Raw genomic sequence first — 21,072 nt, 5'->3', positions numbered from 1 at the left:
CCTGTTATTACACCAGAACACACAGCCTGTTATTACACTATAACACACAGCCTGTTATTACACTATAACACACAGCCTGTTATTACACTATAACACACAGCCTGTTATTACACCATAACACACAGCCTGTTATTACACCAGAACACACAGCCTGTTATTACACTATAACACACAGCCTGTTATTACACTATAACACACAGCCTGTTATTACACTATAACACACAGCCTGTTATTACACTATAACACACAGCCTGTTATTACACTATAACACACAGCCTGTTATTACACTATAACACACAGCCTGTTATTACACCAGAACACACAGCCTGTTATTACACCAGAACACACAGCCTGTTATTACACCAGAACACACAGCCTGTTATTACACCAGAACACACAGCCTGTTATTACACACAGCCTGTTATTACACCAGAACACACAGCCTGTTATTACACCAGAACACACCGCCTGTTATTACACCAGAACACACCGCCTGTTATTACACCAGAACACACAGCCTGTTATTACACTATAACACACAGCCTGTTATTACACACAGCCTGTTATTACACCAGAACACACAGCCTGTTATTACACCAGAACACACCGCCTGTTATTACACCAGAACACACAGCCTGTTATTACACCAGAACACACAGCCTGTTATTACACCAGAACACACAGCCTGTTATTACACTATAACACACAGCCTGTTATTACACCAGAACACACAGCCTGTTATTACACCAGAACACACAGCCTGTTATTACACCAGAACACACAGCCTGTTATTACACCCAGTCTGTTATTACACTATAACACACAGCCTGTTATTACACTATAACACACAGCCTGTTATTACACCAGAACACACCGCCTGTTATTACACCAGAACACACAGCCTGTTATTACACCAGAACACACCGCCTGTTATAAGGGTGGGGGGGGGATATGAATCATAATAATGAATGGAAAACCACCAGGAGAGATGAGAGACGGGCGGAGAGGTGAGGAGCACAGGATGAAATGGTGTAACCATGGAGACCGGGGGGAAGACGCAGGCGTAACAACGGGGAGACCGCGGTAGTGACAGTTGTAACCGTGAAGACTCGGGTGAGTGACACGTGTAACCGCGGAGACCGTGGTAGTGACAGTGACAGGCCTTCACAGAGTGAAGACGGGCCCTAGTCTCCAAACTGGATTTTAAGTGTTCGGATTTAAAAAAACAAATTTAAAATTTATTCGATCTTTAGGGAAGACAGAAAGACACTGAAATACAGTTCTGCATTTTATATTAATTATAATTTAATCTATTTATGCATTTTTATAATTTACTACAGAGGGTGACAGTTTGGAGAGGAAGGCCACTGCCGCACTGGCTACTGGGTAGGTAATCACAGGGTGGTGATGGGATATGTAGTTCTCCTGTCCTGTACACACACTCACACTCACCTTCCATCTCCCCACTTGTCCTGCTGCTTCCCTTATTGCTTCCCTCTGTACCTTTAGCCTTCTCCCTCTCTCTCTCGCTGTCCTCTAAGCCCTCCTCTCCTCCCCCCGGCCTCTCCTCTTCCTCTTCCTCTCCCAGGTTCTTGTAGTTGGGGCGTTTCTGGGCCCGCTTGCGCCCCCGATGACAGGACAGCTCCAGAGACCGCTCCAGAGACTCAGGAGGCTTGGTGAACAGACGGACGCCTGCACTGACCTGGAGAGAGGAGGGAGGGAGGGAGGGAGGGAGGGGTGGGTGGGGGGAGGGAGGGAGGAGGGGGGGAGAGGAAGGGAGGGAGAGAGAGAGGAGGGAGGGAGGGATGGGAGAGAGGAGGGAGGGAGGGATGGGAGAGAGGAGGGAGGGAGGGAGATGGAGGAGAGGGGAGAGAGAGCGAGAAGAGAGAAAAAGTTAAACACACAATGCTCAATAGATGAAGCTTTAACTTTGTACAGTCTGAGTGGTGTAAGTTCCGTCTCCATTTTGTGTCGTCTGTATTTTACTTCGATATTCGTGTCATTTTTCACAGCAAAACATGTTTGTAAAGTGTATTGGAATGGTAGACTTAGTTTCTGATCAACAAGTGGCCAATCAGAGGACAGGTTCTGATCAACAACAAGTGGCCAATCAGAGGACAGTATCTGATCAACAACAAGTGGCCAATCAGAGAACAGTATCTGATCAACAACAAGTGGCCAACCAGAGGACAGGTTCTGATCAACAACAAGTGGCCAATCAGAGAACAGTATCTGATCAACAACTAGTGGCCAACCAGAGGACAGGTTCTGATCAACAACAAGTGGCCAATCAGAGGACAGTATCTGATCAACAAGTGGCCAATCAGAGGACAGTATCTGATCAACAAGTGGCCAACCAGAGGACCGTTCCAATTCATCCCAAAGAAGTTCAATGGGGTTGAGGTCAGGGCTCTGTGCAGGCCAGTCAAGTTCTTCCACACCGATCTCAACAAACCATTTCTGGTTGGACCTTCGCTTTGTGCACGGAGGTATTGTCACGCTGAAACAGGAAAGGGCCTTCGCCAAACTGTTGCCACTAAGTTGGAAGCACAGAATAGTCTAGAATGTCATTGTATTCTGTAGCGTTCAGATTTACCTACACTGAAACTAAGGGGCCCGAACCATGAAAAACAGCCCCAGACCATTATTCCTCCTCCACCAAACTTTACAGTTGACACTATGCATTGAAACAGGTAGCGTTCTCCTGGCATCAACCAAACCCAGATTGGTCCGTTTTAACAGGACCCACCACAGGAACAGTCTTCCATTGGACTGACTGTTTTAACAGGACCCACCACAGGAACAGTCAGACCAGTTAAAACTGTTACCCGTTAAGTCAATGGAAGACAAGAATATCTAGGCCCAAGTTGAGCTGCGTGACCACGGTGTGTGACCACGGTGCGTGTGTGTGTGTGTGTGTGTGTGTGTGTGGTTCATCTTCTAATCTTAGGGCCTGTCATTTCGTCTAAGGCTGTCATCCATTAACCACAATACACCACTGCTAACAGGAAGTGACCTCAACTGCTGAGAAGGCCTGTGGAGCTGGGCTGAGTTTAGAGTAAACGGGTCCCTGGTGTTTGGAGGAGGGGGGGGGTGAGGAGAAGGCCTGTTGAGCTGGGCTGAGTTTAGAGTAAACGGGTCCTTGGTGTTTGGAGGAGGGGGGGGGGGGTGAGGAGAAGGCCTGTTGAGCTGGGCTGAGTTTAGAGTAAACGGGTCCCTGGTGTTTGGAGGAGGGGGGGGTGAGGAGAAGGCCTGTTGAGCTGGGCTGAGTTTAGAGTAAACGGGTCCCTGGTGTTTGGAGGAGGGGGGGGAGGAGGAGAAGGCCTGTTGAGCTGGGCTGAGTTTAGAGTAAACGGGTCCCTGGTGTTTTGGAGGAGGGGGGGGGGGGGAAAGGCCTGTTGAGCTAGGCTGAGTTTAGAGTAAATGGGTCCCTGGTGTTTGGAGGAGGGGGGGGGGGGGGGTGGAAGAGGGGGGTGGTGGTGGGGGGAGGGGGTGATGGGGGGGGAGGAGGTGATGGTGTGTCTGTAATAAAAATCTCCTTATCTCCTCTAGATATCATGTTACATAAACAGCAACATGTCCCCCCCCCTTTTTAAAAATGATCTGGATCTTCCTGGTACAACGGTCTACTTCCCCATAAGGAAGTGAATTAATTCATGAATTAATTTATGTATGAATTAATGAATTCATGTATGTATGAATTAATGAATTAATTTATGTATGAATTAATGAATTCATGTATGTATGAATTAATGAATTAATTTATGTATGAATTAATGAATTTGTGTATGAATGAATGAATTAATGAATGAATTAATGTAGGCATGAATTAATGAATGAATGAATTAATTAATGATTTAATGCATGTATGAATTAACCAATTAATTTATGTATGAATTAATGCATTCATTTATGTATGAATTAATGCATTCATTTATGTATGAATTAATTTATGTATGAATTAATGAATTAATTTATGGACGTATGTGTGAATTAATTTACATATGGTATAAACAACCTTAATGTGATATTTCAGTTTATTTTAATGTTAATACATTTGCTAAAATTTCAAGAAACCTGTTTTTCTACTTTGCTATTATGGTGTGTAGATTGATGAGGAGTGGGGTGGTGGTGGTGGGGGGGGGGGGTAAAAACAATTGAATCCATTATAGAATAAGACTGTAACGTAATAAAACGTAGAAGAAGTCAAGGGGTCTGAATACTTTCTGAATGCACCTGTAGCATCACCAAAGAGACGTACACAAGCAATTCTCCACTTTCAACTGCACCAGATTCTAGGTACCATGTTTTGTTGCGTTGAAGGAGCTCTCTCTGTGTGTGTGTGTGTGTGTGTGTGTGTGTGTGTGTGTGTGTGTGTGTGTGTGTGCGTGCGTGCGTGCGTTTGTGCGCAGCAGGTGTACAGCCAGTCTGCAGCATGCAGCAAGCAGGTTCTGGTAAACCACTCACGTTTAGAAGAAAGACAGAAAATGGTAGCCACAGACCACACGCACGACAAAGTCACATGGCATGTTCTTCACCAGTGAGAAGAGGCCGTGTTGCTACCAAAACAAATTATGACGCAGAACTTAACACTGTGTGTGTCCGTGTGTGTGTGTGTGTGTGTGTGTGTGTGTGTGTGTGTGTGTGTGTGTGTGTGTGTGTGTGTGTGTGTGTGTGTGTGTGTGTGTGTGTCCGTGTGTGTCCGTGTGTGTGTCCGTGTGTGTGTCCGTGTGTGTGTCCGTGTGTGTGTGTTACACATACATGATGTAACTAACAGCTGAAAGTTGACAGAGAATCAGAGAGAGCGAGAGATGGAGACGGAGAGAAGGAGAGAGACGAGAAAGAGCGAGAGATGGAGACGGAGAGGGAGAGAGACGAGAAAGAGCGAGAGATGGAGACGGAGAGGGAGAGAGACGAGAAAGAGCGAGAGATGGAGACGGAGAGAGAGGGAGAGAGACGAGAAAGAGCGAGAGATGGAGACGGAGAGAGAGGGAGAGAGACGAGAAAGAGCGAGAGATGGAGACGGAGAGAGAGGGAGAGAGACGAGAAAGAGCGAGAGATGGAGACGGAGAGAGAGGGAGAGAGACGAGAAAGAGCGAGAGATGGAGACGGAGAGAGAGGGAGAGAGACGAGAAAGAGCGAGAGATGGAGACGGAGAGAGAGGGAGAGAGACGAGAAAGAGCGAGAGATGGAGACGGAGAGAGAGGGAGACAGACAAGAAAGAGCGAGAGATGGAGACGGAGAGAGAGGGAGAGAGACGAGAAAGAGCGAGAGATGGAGACGGAGAGAGAGGGAGAGAGACAAGAAAGAGCGAGAGATGGAGACGGAGAGAGAGGGAGAGAGACAAGAAAGAGCGAGAGATGGAGACGGAGAGAGAGGGAGACAGACGATGGAGACGGAGAGAGAGGGAGAGAGACGAGAAAGAGCGAGAGATGGAGACGGAGAGAGAGGGAGAGAGACGAGAAAGAGCGAGAGATGGAGACGGAGAGAGAGGGAGAGAGACAAGAAAGAGCGAGAGATGGAGACGGAGAGAGAGGGAGAGAGACGAGAAAGAGCGAGAGATGGAGACGGAGAGAGAGGGAGAGAGACAAGAAAGAGCGAGAGATGGAGACGGAGAGAGAGGGAGAGAGACGAGAAAGAGCGAGAGATGGAGACGGAGAGAGAGGGAGACAGACGATGGAGACGGAGAGAGAGGGAGAGAGACGAGAAAGAGCGAGAGATGGAGATGGAGAGAGAGGGAGAGAGACGAGAAAGAGCGAGAGATGGAGACGGAGAGAGAGGGAGAGAGACGAGAAAGAGCGAGAGATGGAGACGGAGAGAGGGAGAGACGAGAAAGAGCGAGAGATGGAGACGGAGAGAGAGGGAGAGAGACAAGAAAGAGCGAGAGATGGAGACGGAGAGAGAGGGAGAGAGACGAGAAAGAGCGAGAGATGGATACAGTTGAAGTCAGAAGTTTACGTACACTTAGGTTGGAGTCATTAAAACTAGTTTTTCAACCACGCCACAAACGTCTTGTTAACAAACTATAGTTTTGGCGAGTCGGTTAGGACATCTACTTTGTGCATGACACAGGACATTCTTCCCAACAATTGTTTACAGACAGATATTTTTAACTTAACTTATAATTCACTGTATTACAATTCCAGTGGGTCAGAAGTTTACATACACTAAGTTGACTGTGCCTTTAAACACCTTGGGAAATTCCAGAAAATTATGTAATGGCTTTAGAAGCTTCTGATAGGCTAATTGACATAATTTGAGTTAATTGGAGGTGTACCTGTGGATGTATTTCAAGGCCTACCTTCCAACTCAGTGCCTCTTTGCTTGACATCATGGAAAAATTAAAAGAAATCAGCCAAGACCTCAGAAAAAATATTGTAGACCTCCACAAGTCTGGTTCATCCTTGGGAGCAATTTCCAAACGCCTGAAGGTACCACGTTCATCATTCTCTCTACTATTATTCTGACATTTCACATTCTTAAAATAAAGTGGTGATCCTAACTGACCTAAGACAGGGAATTTTTACTAGGATTAAATGTCAAGAATTGTGAAAAACTGAGTTTTAAATGTATTTTGGCTAAGGTGTATGTAAACTTCCGACTTCAACTGTATATGGTGTCGTTGGAAAATTCAGTACTGAGGGGACTTGGTCATTTCTTCAAACAATCACCTTTATTTAATATCGATTAATTATCGATTAATAATGAAAACCGTCAGCGCAAAAGTCTCGACTGACTGTTAGGCTGAGAGCCATACCCTTTACAGACAATGCACCGTTTAGATAGCAAATACCCAGAATGTTTGTTTCCACCACTCCCATATAGATACGAAGGGGCACCATAAACCACTTTGGGTTCACCCTGTCTTTATCTGCACGTGGCCTTATCTTAACCCCCCCCCTCGACCCTAATTTCCCAGATGCCAGGATGTCTAAGGGCCATTGAGGCCTTTGTTCTACTCCTCTTTGACACAGTTACAACCAGCCCACTTCCTGTTACTCCTCTCTGACACAGTTACAACCAGCCCACTTCCTGTTACTGGAATGCCAGCTGTAAGGTTGAATCACCAGGTAGATCAGTTTGTTAGCTCCAGCAGTATCTAGTAAAACCATACGCCCTGATTAGCTGCAGGGTGCGAGAGTGGACACCATAAAACACGGCATTAAAAGGACAGAATGTTTTTAAGTAAATCATTATTAAATATTCAACAACAACAACAAAAACAACAAAAATCTGGTAAATATTATAAATATAATATAAATATATATATAAATATAATTTTTTGATCACAATGGAGAGAGAGGAGAGAGAATGACAGATGCAATGTGTCTGAATGATAATGTCTTCGTGTGGGTTGAATAACAGATGAGTCTGAATGATAATGTCTTTATGTGGGTTGAATAACAGATGAGTCTGAATGATAATGTCTTCATGTGGGTTGAATAACAGATGAGTCTGAATGATAATGTCTTTATGTGGGTTGAATAGTAATCTCTTCATGTGGGTTGTATAACAGATGAGTCTGAATGATAATGTCTTTATGTGGGTTGAATAACAGATGTGTCTGAATGATAATGTCGTCATGTGGGTTGAATAACAGATGAGTCTGAATGATAATGTCGTCATGTGGGTTGAATAACAGATGAGTCTGAATGATAATGTCTTCATGTGGGTTGTATAACAGATGTGTCTGAATGATAATGTCTTTATGTGGGTTGAATAACAGATGAGTCTGAATGATAATGTCTTCATGTGGGTTGAATAACAGATGAGTCTGAATGATAATGTCTTTATGAGGGTTGAAGAACAGATTAGTCTGAATGATAATGTCTTTATGTGGGTTGTATAACAGATGTGTCTGAATGATAATGTCGTCATGTGGGTTGAATAACAGATGAGTCTGAATGATAATGTCTTCGTGTGGGTTGTATAACAGATGAGTCTGAATGATAATGTCTTCATGTGGGTTGAATAACAGATGAGTCTGAATGATAATATCTTCATGTGGGTTGAATAACAGATGAGTCTGAATGATAATGTCGTCATGTGGGTTGAATAACAGATGAGTCTGAATGATAATGTCTTCATGTGGGTTGTATAACAGATGTGTCTGAATGATAATGTCTTCATGTGGGTTGAATAACAGATGAGTCTGAATGATAATGTCTTCATGTGGGTTGAATAACAGATGTGTCTGAATGATAATGTCTTCATGTGGGTTGTATAACAGATGTGTCTGACTGATAATGTCTTCATGTGGGTTGAATAACAGATGAGTCTGAATGATAATGTCTTTATGTGGGTTGAATAACAGATGAGTCTGAATGATAATGTCTTCATGTGGGTTGAATAACAGATGTGTCTGAATGATAATGTCTTTATGTGGGTTGAATAGTAATCTCTTCATGTGGGTTGAATAACAGATGAGTCTGAATGATAATGTCTTTATGTGGGTTGTATAACAGATGAGTCTGAATGATAATGTCTTCATGTGGGTTGTATAACAGATGAGTCTGAATGATAATGTCTTTATGTGGGTTGTATAACAGATGAGTCTGAATGATAATGTCTTCATGTGGGTTGACTAACAGATGAGTCTGAATGATAATGTCTTCATGTGGGTTGAATAACAGATGTGTCTGAATGATAATGTCTTCATGTGGGTTGAATAACAGATGAGTCTGAATGATAATGTCTTTATGTGGGTTGAATAGTAATGTCTTTATGTGGGTTGTATAACAGATGAGTCTGAATGATAATGTCTTTATGTGGGTTGAATAACAGATGTGTCTGAATGATAATGTCTTTATGTGGGTTGAATAGTAATGTCTTTATGTGGGTTGTATAACAGATTAGTCTGAATGATAATGTCGTCATGTGGGTTGTATAACAGATGAGTCTGAATGATAATGTATTCATGTGGGTTGTATAACAGATGTGTCTGAATGATAATGTCTTTATGTGGGTTGTATAACAGATGAGTCTGAATGATAATGTCTTCATGTGGGTTGAATAGTAATGTCTTTATGTGGGTTGTATAACAGATGAGTCTGAATGATAATGTCTTCATGTGGGTTGTATAACAGATGAGTCTGAATGATAATGTCTTCATGTGGGTTGAATAACAGATGAGTCTGAATGATAATGTCTTCATGTGGGTTGAATAACAGATGAGTCTGAATGATGTCTTCATGTGGGTTGTATAACAGATGAGTCTGAATGATAATGTCTTCATGTGGGTTGAATGATAATGTATTCATGTGGGTTGTATAACAGATGAGTCTGAATGATAATGTCTTCATGTGGGTTGAATGATAATGTCTTCATGTGGGTTGTATAACAGATGAGTCTGAATGATAATGTCTTCGTGTGGGTTGAATAGTAATGTCTTTATGTGGGTTGAATAACAGATGAGTCTGAATGATAATGTCTTCATGGGGGTTGAATAGTAATGTCTTCATGTGGGTTGAATAACAGATGAGTCTGAATGATAATATCTTCATGTGGGTTGTATAACAGATGTATCTGAATGATAATGTCTTCATGTGGGTTGAATAGTAATGTCTTCATGTGGGTTGAATAACAGATGAGTCTGAATGATAATGCCTTCATGTGGGTTGTATAACAGATGAGTCTGAATGATAATGTCTTCATGTGGGTTGTATAACAGATGAGTCTGAATGATAATGTCTTCATGTGGGTTGAATAACAGATGAGTCTGAATGATAATGTCTTCATGTGGGTTGAATAACATATGAGTCTGAATGATAATGTCTTCATGCGGGTTGAATAGCAGATGAGTCTGAATGATAATGTCTTCATGTGGGTTGAATAGTAATGTCTTTATGTGGGTTGTATAGCAGATGAGTCTGAATGATAATGTCTTCATGTGGGTTGAATAGTAATGTCTTTATGTGGGTTGTATTACAGATGTGTCTGAATGATAATGTCTTTATGTGGGTTGTATTACAGATGTGTCTGAATGATAATGTCTTCATGTGGGTTGAAAAACAGATGAGTCTGAATGATAATGTCTTCATGTGGGTTGAATAACAGATGAGTCTGAATGATAATGTCTTCATGTGGGTTGAATAACAGATGAGTCTGAATGATAATGTCTTCATGTGGGTTGTATAACAGATGAGTCTGAATGATAATGTCTTCATGTGTGTTGTATAACAGATGAGTCTGAATGATAATGTCTTCATGTGGGTTGTATAACAGATGTGTCTGAATGATAATATCTTCATGTGGGTTGAATAACAGATGTGTCTGACTGATAATGTCTTCATGTGGGTTGAATAACAGATGAGTCTGAATGATAATGTCTTCATGTGGGTTGAATAACAGATGTGTCTGAATGATAATGTCTTTATGTGGGTTGTATAGTAATGTCTTTATGTGGGTTGAATAACAGATGAGTCTGAATGATAATGTCTTCATGGGGGTTGAATAACAGATGTGTCTGAATGATAATGTCTTCATGTGGGTAGTATAATAATGACTTCATGTGGGTTGAATAGTAATGTCTTTATGTGGGTTGAATAACAGATGAGTCTGAATGATAATGTCTTCATGTGGGTTGAATAGTAATGTCTTTATGTGGGTTGAATAGTAATGTCTTTATGTGGGTTGAATAACAGATGAGTCTGAATGATAATGTCTTTATGTGGGTTGAATAACAGATGAGTCTGAATGATAATGTCTTCATGTGGGTTGAATAACAGATGAGTCTGAGTGATAATGTCTTCATGAGTCTGAATGATAATGTCTTCATGTGGGTTGAATAACAGATGAGTCTGAATGATAATGTCTTCATGGGGGTTGTATAACAGATGAGTCTGAATGATAATGTCGTCATGTGGGTTGAATAACAGATGAGTCTGAATGATAATGTCGTCATGTGGGTTGAATAACAGATGAGTCTGAATGATAATGTCTTCATGTGGGTTGTATAACAGATGAGTCTGAATGATAATGACTTTATGTGGGTTGAATAACAGATGAGTCTGAATGATAATGTCTTCATGTGGGTTGTATAACAGATGAGTCTGAATGATAATGTCGTCATGTGGGTTGAATTACAGATGAGTCTGAATGATAATGTCTTCATGTGGGTTGTATAACAGATGAGTCTGAATGATAATGTCGTCATGTGGGTTGAATAACAGATGAGTCTGAGTGATAATGTCTTCATGAGTCTGAATGATAATGTCTTCATGTGGGTTGTATAACAGATGAGTCTGAATGATAATGTCGTCATGTGGGTTGAATAACAGATGAGTCTGAATGATAATGTCGTCATGTGGGTTGAATAACAGATGAGTCTGAATGATAATGTCGTCATGTGGGTTGAATAACAGATGAGTCTGAATGATAATGTCGTCATGTGGGTTGAATAACAGATGAGTCTGAATGATAATGTCTTCATGTGGGTTGATAACAGATGAGTCTGAATGATAATGTCTTCATGGGGGTTGTATAACAGATGAGTCTGAATGATAATGTCGTCATGTGGGTTGAATAACAGATGAGTGAATGATAATGTCGTCATGTGGGTTGAATAACAGATGAGTCTGAATGATAATGTCGTCATGTGGGTTGAATAACAGATGAGTCTGAATGATAATGTCGTCATGTGGGTTGAATAACAGATGAGTCTGAATGATAATGTCTTCATGTGGGTTGATAACAGATGAGTCTGAATGATAATGTCTTCATGGGGGTTGTATAACAGATGAGTCTGAATGATAATGTCGTCATGTGGGTTGAATAACAGATGAGTGAATGATAATGTCGTCATGTGGGTTGAATAACAGATGAGTCTGAATGATAATGTCTTTATGTGGGTTGTATAACAGATGAGTCTGAATGATAATGTCTTCATGTGGGTTGAATAACAGATGAGTCTGAATGATAATGTATTCATGTTAAACTCAGTCAAAACAGAAAATGTGTGTCAGTCTGTTTCTTGCGAAAACAGTGAACAACTTGTGAACATTTCTGAATTATAATATATACTGTGGAGCCAGTTTCCCCACCCCAGATTAACCCAAGTTCTGGAATAAAGTGCACTTTCAATGAAGATTCTCCATTGAGAATATATCTATTTAAAAATCTAGGACTAATGTTAGTCTGGTCGTTTTTCATCAGTTTTTCATCAGTTTTCATTTTCAGTCAGTTGACCCAATGTTCCTTTGTCATTATGGGGTATTGTTGTTTTTGCTTTGTCATTATGGGGTATTGTTGTTTTTGCTTTGTCATTATGGGGTATTGTTGTTTTTGCTTTGTCATTATGGGGTATTGTTGTTTTTGCTTTGTCATTATGGGGTATTGTTGTTTTTGCTTTGTCATTATGGGGTATTGTTGTTTTTGCTTTGTCATTATGGGGTATTGTTGTTTTTGCTTTGTCATTATGGGGTATTGTGTGTAGATTGATGAGAGGGGAAAAAATTGTTTTAATACATTTTAGAATAAGGCTGTAACGTAACAAAACATGGAAAAAGTCAAGGGGTCTGAATACTTTCCGAAGTTCACTGTGTGTGTGTGTGTGTGTGTGTGTGTGTGTGTGTGTGTGTGTGTGTGTGTGTGTGTGTGTGTGTGTGTGCTCACCGTGTTTTTGTGTTGTGTGAAGACAGACAGGTCTCCGTTGAAGATGACTTCAGCCAGAGAGTTGACCAGCGGCTGGTAGTGGATGATGAGAAACACCTAGAGACAAACCCAATAACAACATTCATATGGAGGTTTACCACTGTATGTCCATCCCTATAGTGAAGCATGGTGGTGGCAGCATCCCTATAGTGAAGCATGGTGGTGGTAGCATCCCTACGGTGAAGCATGGTGGTGGCAGCATCCCTACGGTGAAGCATGGTGGTGGCAGCATCCCTACGGTGAAGCATAGTGGTGGCAGCATCCCTACGGTGAAGCATGGTGGTGGCAGCATCCCTACGGTGAAGCATGGTGGTGGCAGCATCCCTATAGTGAAGCATGGTGGTGGTAGCATCCCTACGGTGAAGCATGGTGGTGGCAGCATCCCTACGGTGAAGCATGGTGGTGGCAGCATCCCTACGGTGAAGCATAGTGGTGGCAGCATCCCTACGGTGAAGCATGGTGGTGGCAGCATCCCTACGGTGAAGCATGGTGGTGGCAGCATCCCTACGGTGAAGCATGGTGGTGGCAGCATCACTACGGTGAAGCATGGTGGTAGCAGCATCCCTACGGTGAAGCATGGTGGTGGCATCATCCCTATGGTGAAGCATGGTGGTGGCAGCATCCCTACGGTGAAGCATGGTGGTGGCAGCATCCCTACGGTGAAGCATGGTGGTGGCAGCATCCCTACGGTGAAGCATGGTGGTGGCATCATCCCTACGGTAAAGCATGGTGGTGGCAGCATCCCTACGGTGAAGCATGGTGGTGGCAGCATCATGCTGTGGGTATGTTTTTCAGCAAAAAAGGGACTGGGGGACTAGTTAGGATCGAGGGAAAGTGATGCAGTGTGATGTGAAGAGGTGAGATGGGGTGAGTTGTGATGAGTAGTGGTGAGGTGAGGAGTGGTGAGGTGTGATGTGGTTTGGTATGATGAGGTTGTGTGATGAGTATTGGTGAGGTGAGATGTGCTGAGTAGTGGTGAGGTGTGATGAGTAGTGGTGAGGTGTGATGCGGTGAGATGTGATGGTGTGATGTGTGATGAGTAGTGGTGTGATGAGTAGTGGTGTGATGAGGTGAGATGTGATGAGGTGAGATGTGATGAGATGTGATGAGATGTGATGAGTATTGGTGAGGTGAGATGTGATGAGATGTGATGAGGTGAGGTGAGATGTGATGAGGTGTGATGAGTAGTGTTGAGGTGAGATGTAATGAGGTGAGGTGTGATGAGTATTGGTGAGGTGAGATGGGGTGTGGTGAGGTGAGATGTGATGAGTATTGGTGAGGTGAGATGGGGTGTGGTGTGATGAGGTGTGATGAGGTGTGATGAGGTGAGATGAGGTGTGATGAGGTGAGATGAGGTGTGATGAGGTGAGATGTGATGAGTATTGGTGAGGTGAGATGGGGTGTGGTGTGATGAGGTGTGATTCAGATTGAGGTGAGATGAGGTGTGGTGAGGTGAGATGAGATGAGGTGAGGTGAGATGAGGTGAGGTGTGGTGAGGTGAGATGAGGTGAGATGGGGTGTGGTGTGATGAGGTGTGATTCAGATTGAGGTGAGGTGTGTGTGTGTGTGTGTGTGTGTGTGTGTGTGTGTGTGTGTGTGTGTGTGTGTGTGTGTGTGTGTGTGTGTGTGTTGAGATGTGATGAGTATTGGTGAGGTGAGATGGGGTGTGGTGTGATGAGGTGTGATGAGGTGAGATGAGGTGAGATGAGGTGAGATGAGGTGTGGTGAGGTGAGGTGAGGTGAGATGAGGTGAGGTGTGGTGAGGTGAGGTGTGGTGAGGTGAGATGAGGTGAGATGAGGTGTGGTGAGGTGAGATGTGATGAGTATTGGTGAGGTGAGATGGGGTGTGGTGTGATGAGGTGTGATTCAGATTGAGGTGAGGTGAGGTGAGGTGTGTGTGTGTGTGTGTGTGTGTGTGTGTGTGTGTGTGTGTGTGTGTGTGTGTGTGTGTGTGTGTGTGTGTGTGTGTGTGTGTGTGTGTGTGTGTGTGTACCTGTGACAGCAGGTTAAGGGACACCTGAGGGTTGATCTTCCGATCTTCAGACTGAAACACAGACAGACAATATGTCAGGTACACACACACACACACACACACACACACACACACACACACACACCGTACACACACACACCGTACACACACACACCGTACACACACACCCCTCCACCTACCTGTTCAGGGCAGACCAGAGAGAAGACGTAGAGAGGCAGGAACAGACGGTTGAGCAGGTGGTCCGTCAGGACATCGTTGAGGAACTCACAGTTGATGGTCAGGATATCGTTCAGGTAGTGGAGGTGGTCGAGATGTTCTGCTACCAAGTCACTCAGCTTCCCCCTGTTACGATGCCTGGAGGGGGGAGAGGAGAGAGAGAGAGAGAGTGTGTGAGAGTGTGAGAGGTGTGTATTGTGTGTATTGATCTAGTTTGTAACTGTTATGGTTTTGTGTTTGACAACATGTATCTGAATGTACCTAAAGCCTGCAGTGTAAACACAACCTTCCCAGGGGGACAATATCTTCATCTGATCCCTCTGACAGGTAGAAAGTCTAAAACTGACACAACACTGACACCTAGTGGACACAGAGAGAATGACCCATCTGAAGGTTAGATAGAGACCCTGACACCTAGTGGACACAGTGAGAATGACCCATCTGAAGGTTAGATAGTGACACCTAGTGGACACAGTGAGAATGACCCATCTCAAGGTTAGATAGAGACCCTGACACCTAGTGGACACAGTGAGAATGACCCATCTGAAGGTTAGATAGTGACACCTAGTGGACACAGTGAGAATGACCCATCTCAAGGTTAGATAGTGACACCTAGTGGACACAGTGAGAATGACCCATCTCAAGGTTAGATAGAGACCCTGACACCTAGTGGACACAGTGAGAATGACCCATCTGAAGGTTAGATAGAGACCCTGACACCTAGTGGACACAGTGAGAATGACCCATCTCAAGGTTAGATAGTGACACCTAGTGGACACAGTGAGAACGACCCATCTGAAGGATAGATAGAGAACCCTGACACCTAGTGGACACAGTGAGAATGACCCATCTCAAGGTTAGATAGTGACTCCTAGTGGACACAGTGAGAATGACCCATCTCAAGGTTAGATAGTGACTCCTAGTGGACACAGTGAGAATGACCCATCTGAAGGTTAGATAGTGACACCTAGTGGACACAGTGAGAATGACCCATCTGAAGGTTAGATAGAGACCCTGACACCTAGTGGACACAGTGAGAATGACCCATCTGAAGGTTAGATAGTGACACCTAGTGGACACAGTGAGAATGACCCATCTGAAGGTTAGATAGTAACTCCTAGTGGACACAGTGAGAATGACCCATCTGAAGGTTAGATAGAGACCCTGACACCTAGTGGACACAGTGAGAATGACCCATCTGAAGGTTAGATAGTGACTCCTAGTGGACACAGTGAGAATGACCCATCTGAAGGTTAGATAGTGACACCTAGTGGACACAGTGAGAATGACCCATCTGAAGGTTAGATAGTGACACCTAGTGGACACAGTGAGAATGACCCATCTGAAGGTTAGATAGTGACACCTAGTGGACACAGTGAGAATGACCCATCTGAAGGTTCGATAGTGACACCTAGTGGACACAGTGAGAATGACCCATCTGAAGGTTAGATAGTGACACCTAGTGGACACAGTGAGAATGACCCATCTCAAGGTTAGATAGAGACCCTGACACCTAGTGGACACAGTGAGAATGACCCATCTCAAGGTTAGATAGTGACCCCTAGTGGACACAGTGAGAATGACCCATCTCAAGGTTAGATAGTGACACCTAGTGGACACAGTGAGAATGACCCATCTCAAGGTTAGATAGTGACACCTAGTGGACACAGTGAGAATGACCCATCTGAAGGTTCAATAGTGACACCTAGTGGACACAGTGAGAATGACCCATCTGAAGGTTAGATAGAGACCCTGACACCTAGTGGACACAGTGAGAATGACCCATCTCAAGGTTCGATAGTGACACCTAGTGGACACAGTGAGAATGACCCATCTGAAGGTTAGATAGTGACACCTAGTGGACACAGTGAGAATGACCCATCTGAAGGATAGATAGAGACCCTGACACCTAGTGGACACAGTGAGAATGACCCATCTGAAGGATAGATAGAGACCCTGACACCTAGTGGACACAGTGAGAATGACCCATCTGAAGGTTAGATAGAGACACCTAGTGGACACAGTGAGAATGACCCATCTCAAGGTTCGATAGTGACACCTAGTGGACACAGTGAGAATGACCCATCTGAAGGTTAGATAGAGACCCTGACACCTAGTGGACACAGTGAGAATGACCCATCTGAAGGTTAGATAGTGACACCTAGTGGACACAGTGAGAATGACCCATCTCAAGGTTCGATAGTGACACCTAGTGGACACAGTGAGAATGACCCATCTGAAGGTTAGATAGAGACACTGACACCTAGTGGACAGTGAGAATGACCCATCTGAAGGTTCAATAGTGACACCTAGTGGACACAGTGAGAATGACCCATCTGAAGGTTAGATAGTGACACCTAGTGGACACAGTGAGAATGACCCATCTGAAGGTTAGATAGTGACACCTAGTGGACACAGTGAGAATGACCCATCTGAAGGTTAGATAGTGACACCTAGTGGACACAGTGAGAATGACCCATCTGAAGGTTAGATAGTGACTCCTAGTGGACACAGTGAGAATGACCCATCTGAAGGTTAGATAGAGACACTGACACCTAGTGGACACAGTGAGAATGACCCATCTGAAGGTTAGATAGTGACACCTAGTGGACACAGTGAGAATGACCCATCTGAAGGTTAGATAGTGACACCTAGTGGACACAGTGAGAATGACCCATCTGAAGGTTAGATAGTGACACCTAGTGGACACAGTGAGAATGACCCATCTGAAGGATAGATAGAGACTCCTAGTGGACACAGTGAGAATGACCCATCTCAAGGTTAGATAGAGACCCTGACACCTAGTGGACACAGTGAGAATGACCCATCTGAAGGTTAGATAGTGACACCTAGTGGACACAGTGAGAATGACCCATCTGAAGGTTCGATAGTGACACCTAGTGGACACAGTGAGAATGACCCATCTGAAGGTTAGATAGTGACACCTAGTGGACACAGTGAGAATGACCCATCTGAAGGTTAGATAGTGACACCTAGTGGACACAGTGAGAATGACCCATCTGAAGGTTAGATAGTGACACCTAGTGGACGCAGTGAGAATGACCCATCTGAAGGTTAGATAGAGACACTGACACCTAGTGGACACAGTGAGAATGACCCATCTCAAGGTTAGATAGTGACACCTAATGGACACAGTGAGAATGACCCATCTGAAGGTTAGATAGTGACACCTAGTGGACACAGTGAGAATGACCCATCTGAAGGTTAGATAGTGACACCTAGTGGACACAGTGAGAATGACCCATCTGAAGGTTAGATAGTGACACCTAGTGGACACAGTGAGAATGACCCATCTGAAGGTTAGATAGAGACACTGACACCTAGTGGACACAGTGAGAATGACCCATCTCAAGGTTAGATAGTGACACCTAGTGGACACAGTGAGAATGACCCATCTCAAGGTTCGATAGTGACACCTAGTGGACACAGTGAGAATGACCCATCTCAAGGTTAGATAGAGACACCTAGTGGACACAGTGAGAATGACCCATCTGAAGGTTAGATAGAGACACTGACACCTAGTGGACACAGTGAGAATGACCCATCTGAAGGATAGATAGAGACCCTGACACCTAGTGGACACAGTGAGAATGACCCATCTGAAGGTTAGATAGAGACACTGACACCTAGTGGACACAGTGAGAATGACCCATCTCAAGGTTAGATAGTGACACCTAGTGGACACAGTGAGAATGACCCATCTCAAGGTTAGATAGTGACACCTAGTGGACACAGTGAGAATGACCCATCTGAAGGATAGATAGTGACACCTAGTGGACACAGTGAGAATGACCCATCTGAAGGTTAGATAGTGACACCTAGTGGACACAGTGAGAATGACCCATCTGAAGGTTCGATAGTGACACCTAGTGGACACAGTGAGAATGACCCATCTGAAGGTTAGATAGTGACACCTAGTGGACACAGTGAGAATGACCCATCTGAAGGTTAGATAGTGACACTGACACCTAGTGGACACAGTGAGAATGACCCATCTCAAGGTTAGATAGAGACACCTAGTGGACACAGTGAGAATGACCCATCTGAAGGTTCGATAGTGACACCTAGTGGACACAGTGAGAATGACCCATCTGAAGGTTAGATAGTGACACCTAGTGGACACAGTGAGAATGACCCATCTGAAGGTTCGATAGTGACACCTAGTGGACACAGTGAGAATGACCCATCTGAAGGTTCGATAGTGACACCTAGTGGACACAGTGAGAATGACCCATCTCAAGGTTAGATAGTGACACCTAGTGGACACAGTGAGAATGACCCATCTGAAGGTTAGATAGTGACACCTAGTGGACACAGTGAGAATGACCCATCTGAAGGTTCAATAGTGACACCTAGTGGACACAGTGAGAATGACCCATCTGAAGGTTAGATAGAGACCCTGACACCTAGTGGACACAGTGAGAATGACCCATCTCATGGTTAGATAGTGACACCTAGTGGACACAGTGAGAATGACCCATCTGAAGGTTAGATAGTGACACCTAGTGGACACAGTGAGAATGACCCATCTGAAGGTTAGATAGAGACCCTGACACCTAGTGGACACAGTGAGAATGACCCATCTGAAGGTTAGATAGTGACACCTAGTGGACATAGTGAGAATGACCCATCTGAAGGATAGATAGAGACACCTAGTGGACACAGTGAGAATGACCCATCTGAAGGTTAGATAGAGACCCTGACACCTAGTGGACACAGTGAGAATGACCCATCTGAAGGTTAAATAGAGACACCTAGTGGACACAGTGAGAATGACCCATCTGAAGGTTAGATAGAGACCCTGACACCTAGTGGACACAGTGAGAATGACCCATCTGAAGGTTAACTTAAAACTTCTTGACGCTAGGGGTCATATTTATTTATTTATTTTTAAATAAGGTTCCCAAGGTAAACTGACTATTTCTCAGGCCCAGATCGTAGAATATGCATATAATTTACAGATTAGGATAGAAAACACTCCAAAGTTTCCAAAACTGTCAAAATATTGTCTGTGAGTATAACAAAACTGATTTTGCAGGCGAAAACCTGATGAAATCTAACCCGGAAGTTATTTATTTTATATTTTATCTGTATTTCCTGGCCCGTCTTTCTTCCATTTAAAGGGGTATCAACCAGATTCCTTTTCCAATGGCTTCCTCAGGCTGTGACCAGGCTTTAGACATAGTTTCAGGCTTTTATTTTGAAAAATTAGTGAGATTTTTCAAAACTAGTCAGGTGTCCTCTGATTAGTTCCTGCGCGCGAGAGGGGTAGCTCTCCATTTTCTTTCTCTCTTTTAATGAATAGGTTACGGTCCGGTTGACATATTATCGATTATGTTTGTTAAAAACAACCTGAGCAATTAATTATAAAAAAAACATTTGACATGTTTCTACGAACATTACGGATACCTTTTAGAATTTCCGTCGAACGGAACGAGGTTCTCTGAACATAACGCGCAACGCACAACCGAAATGGAATTTTTTTGTTATAAAAGTAATATTTATCGAACAAAAAGAACATTTATTGTGTAACTGGGAGTCTCGTGAGTGCAAACATCCGAAGATTATCAAAGGTAAGCGATTAATTTTATTGCTTTTCTGACTTTCGTGACCATGCTAATTTGGGGCTAGCTGTTCTAACATTGATTGATACACTCACAAAAGTTTGGATTGCTTTCGCTGTAAAGCATATTTTCAAAATCTGACACGATAGGTGGATTAACAACAAGCTAAGCTGTGTTTTGGTATATTTCACTTGTGATTGCATGATTATAAATATTTTTTGTCATATTTTTTTATTTGGCGCCCTGCAATTCTAGCGGTTGTTTAGGAAAATGATCCCGCTAAAGGGATCTGTGCGCAGAGAGGTTAAGGAAAGATCCACTCAACCCCGACATACAGACATTCGTCAACGTCCAGTCTGTTATACACCCATCCGGCACGTTCTATAGAAATGTAGGAGAAGCTAGATGATAACAGCACGTAGAAGAAAAATGTCTGAACACATTTGGTCCAGTTTGATGACGTTGCTGCCGTCTGTGTGTGTGTGTGTGTGTTACAGTGTGTGTGTGTGTGTGTGTGTTACAGTGTGTGTGTGTGTGTGTGTGTGTGTGTGTGTGTGTGTGTGTGTGTGTGTGTGTGTGTGTGTGTTACAGTGCGTTACAGTGTGTGTGTGTGTGTGCTACAGTGTG

The 21,072-nt window shown here is 43.6% G+C and overlaps 1 protein-coding gene across 1 annotated transcript in view; it reads right to left on the bottom strand.

Annotated features, from left to right (window-relative positions):
• Positions 1-21,072, bottom strand: part of LOC129843516 (protein CLEC16A-like) — a 90,638-nt gene that overhangs the window by 50,268 nt on the left and 19,298 nt on the right. Inside the window, exons 7-10 of the mRNA XM_055912275.1 lie at positions 14,824-14,998; positions 14,645-14,695; positions 12,613-12,708; positions 1,504-1,702 (exon numbers count right to left, since the gene is read on the bottom strand). Coding sequence (XP_055768250.1) covers positions 1,504-1,702; positions 12,613-12,708; positions 14,645-14,695; positions 14,824-14,998 — 521 coding nt within the window. The remainder of the gene's footprint in view (positions 1-1,503; positions 1,703-12,612; positions 12,709-14,644; positions 14,696-14,823; positions 14,999-21,072) is intronic.

Source organism: Salvelinus fontinalis, unplaced genomic scaffold (assembly GCF_029448725.1).
Source record: "Salvelinus fontinalis isolate EN_2023a unplaced genomic scaffold, ASM2944872v1 scaffold_0152, whole genome shotgun sequence".
NCBI classification, from domain to species: Eukaryota; Metazoa; Chordata; class Actinopteri; order Salmoniformes; family Salmonidae; genus Salvelinus; species Salvelinus fontinalis.
The sequence above is the reverse complement of the archived record's forward strand: the minus strand, read 5'-3'. Positions and strand labels throughout refer to the sequence as shown.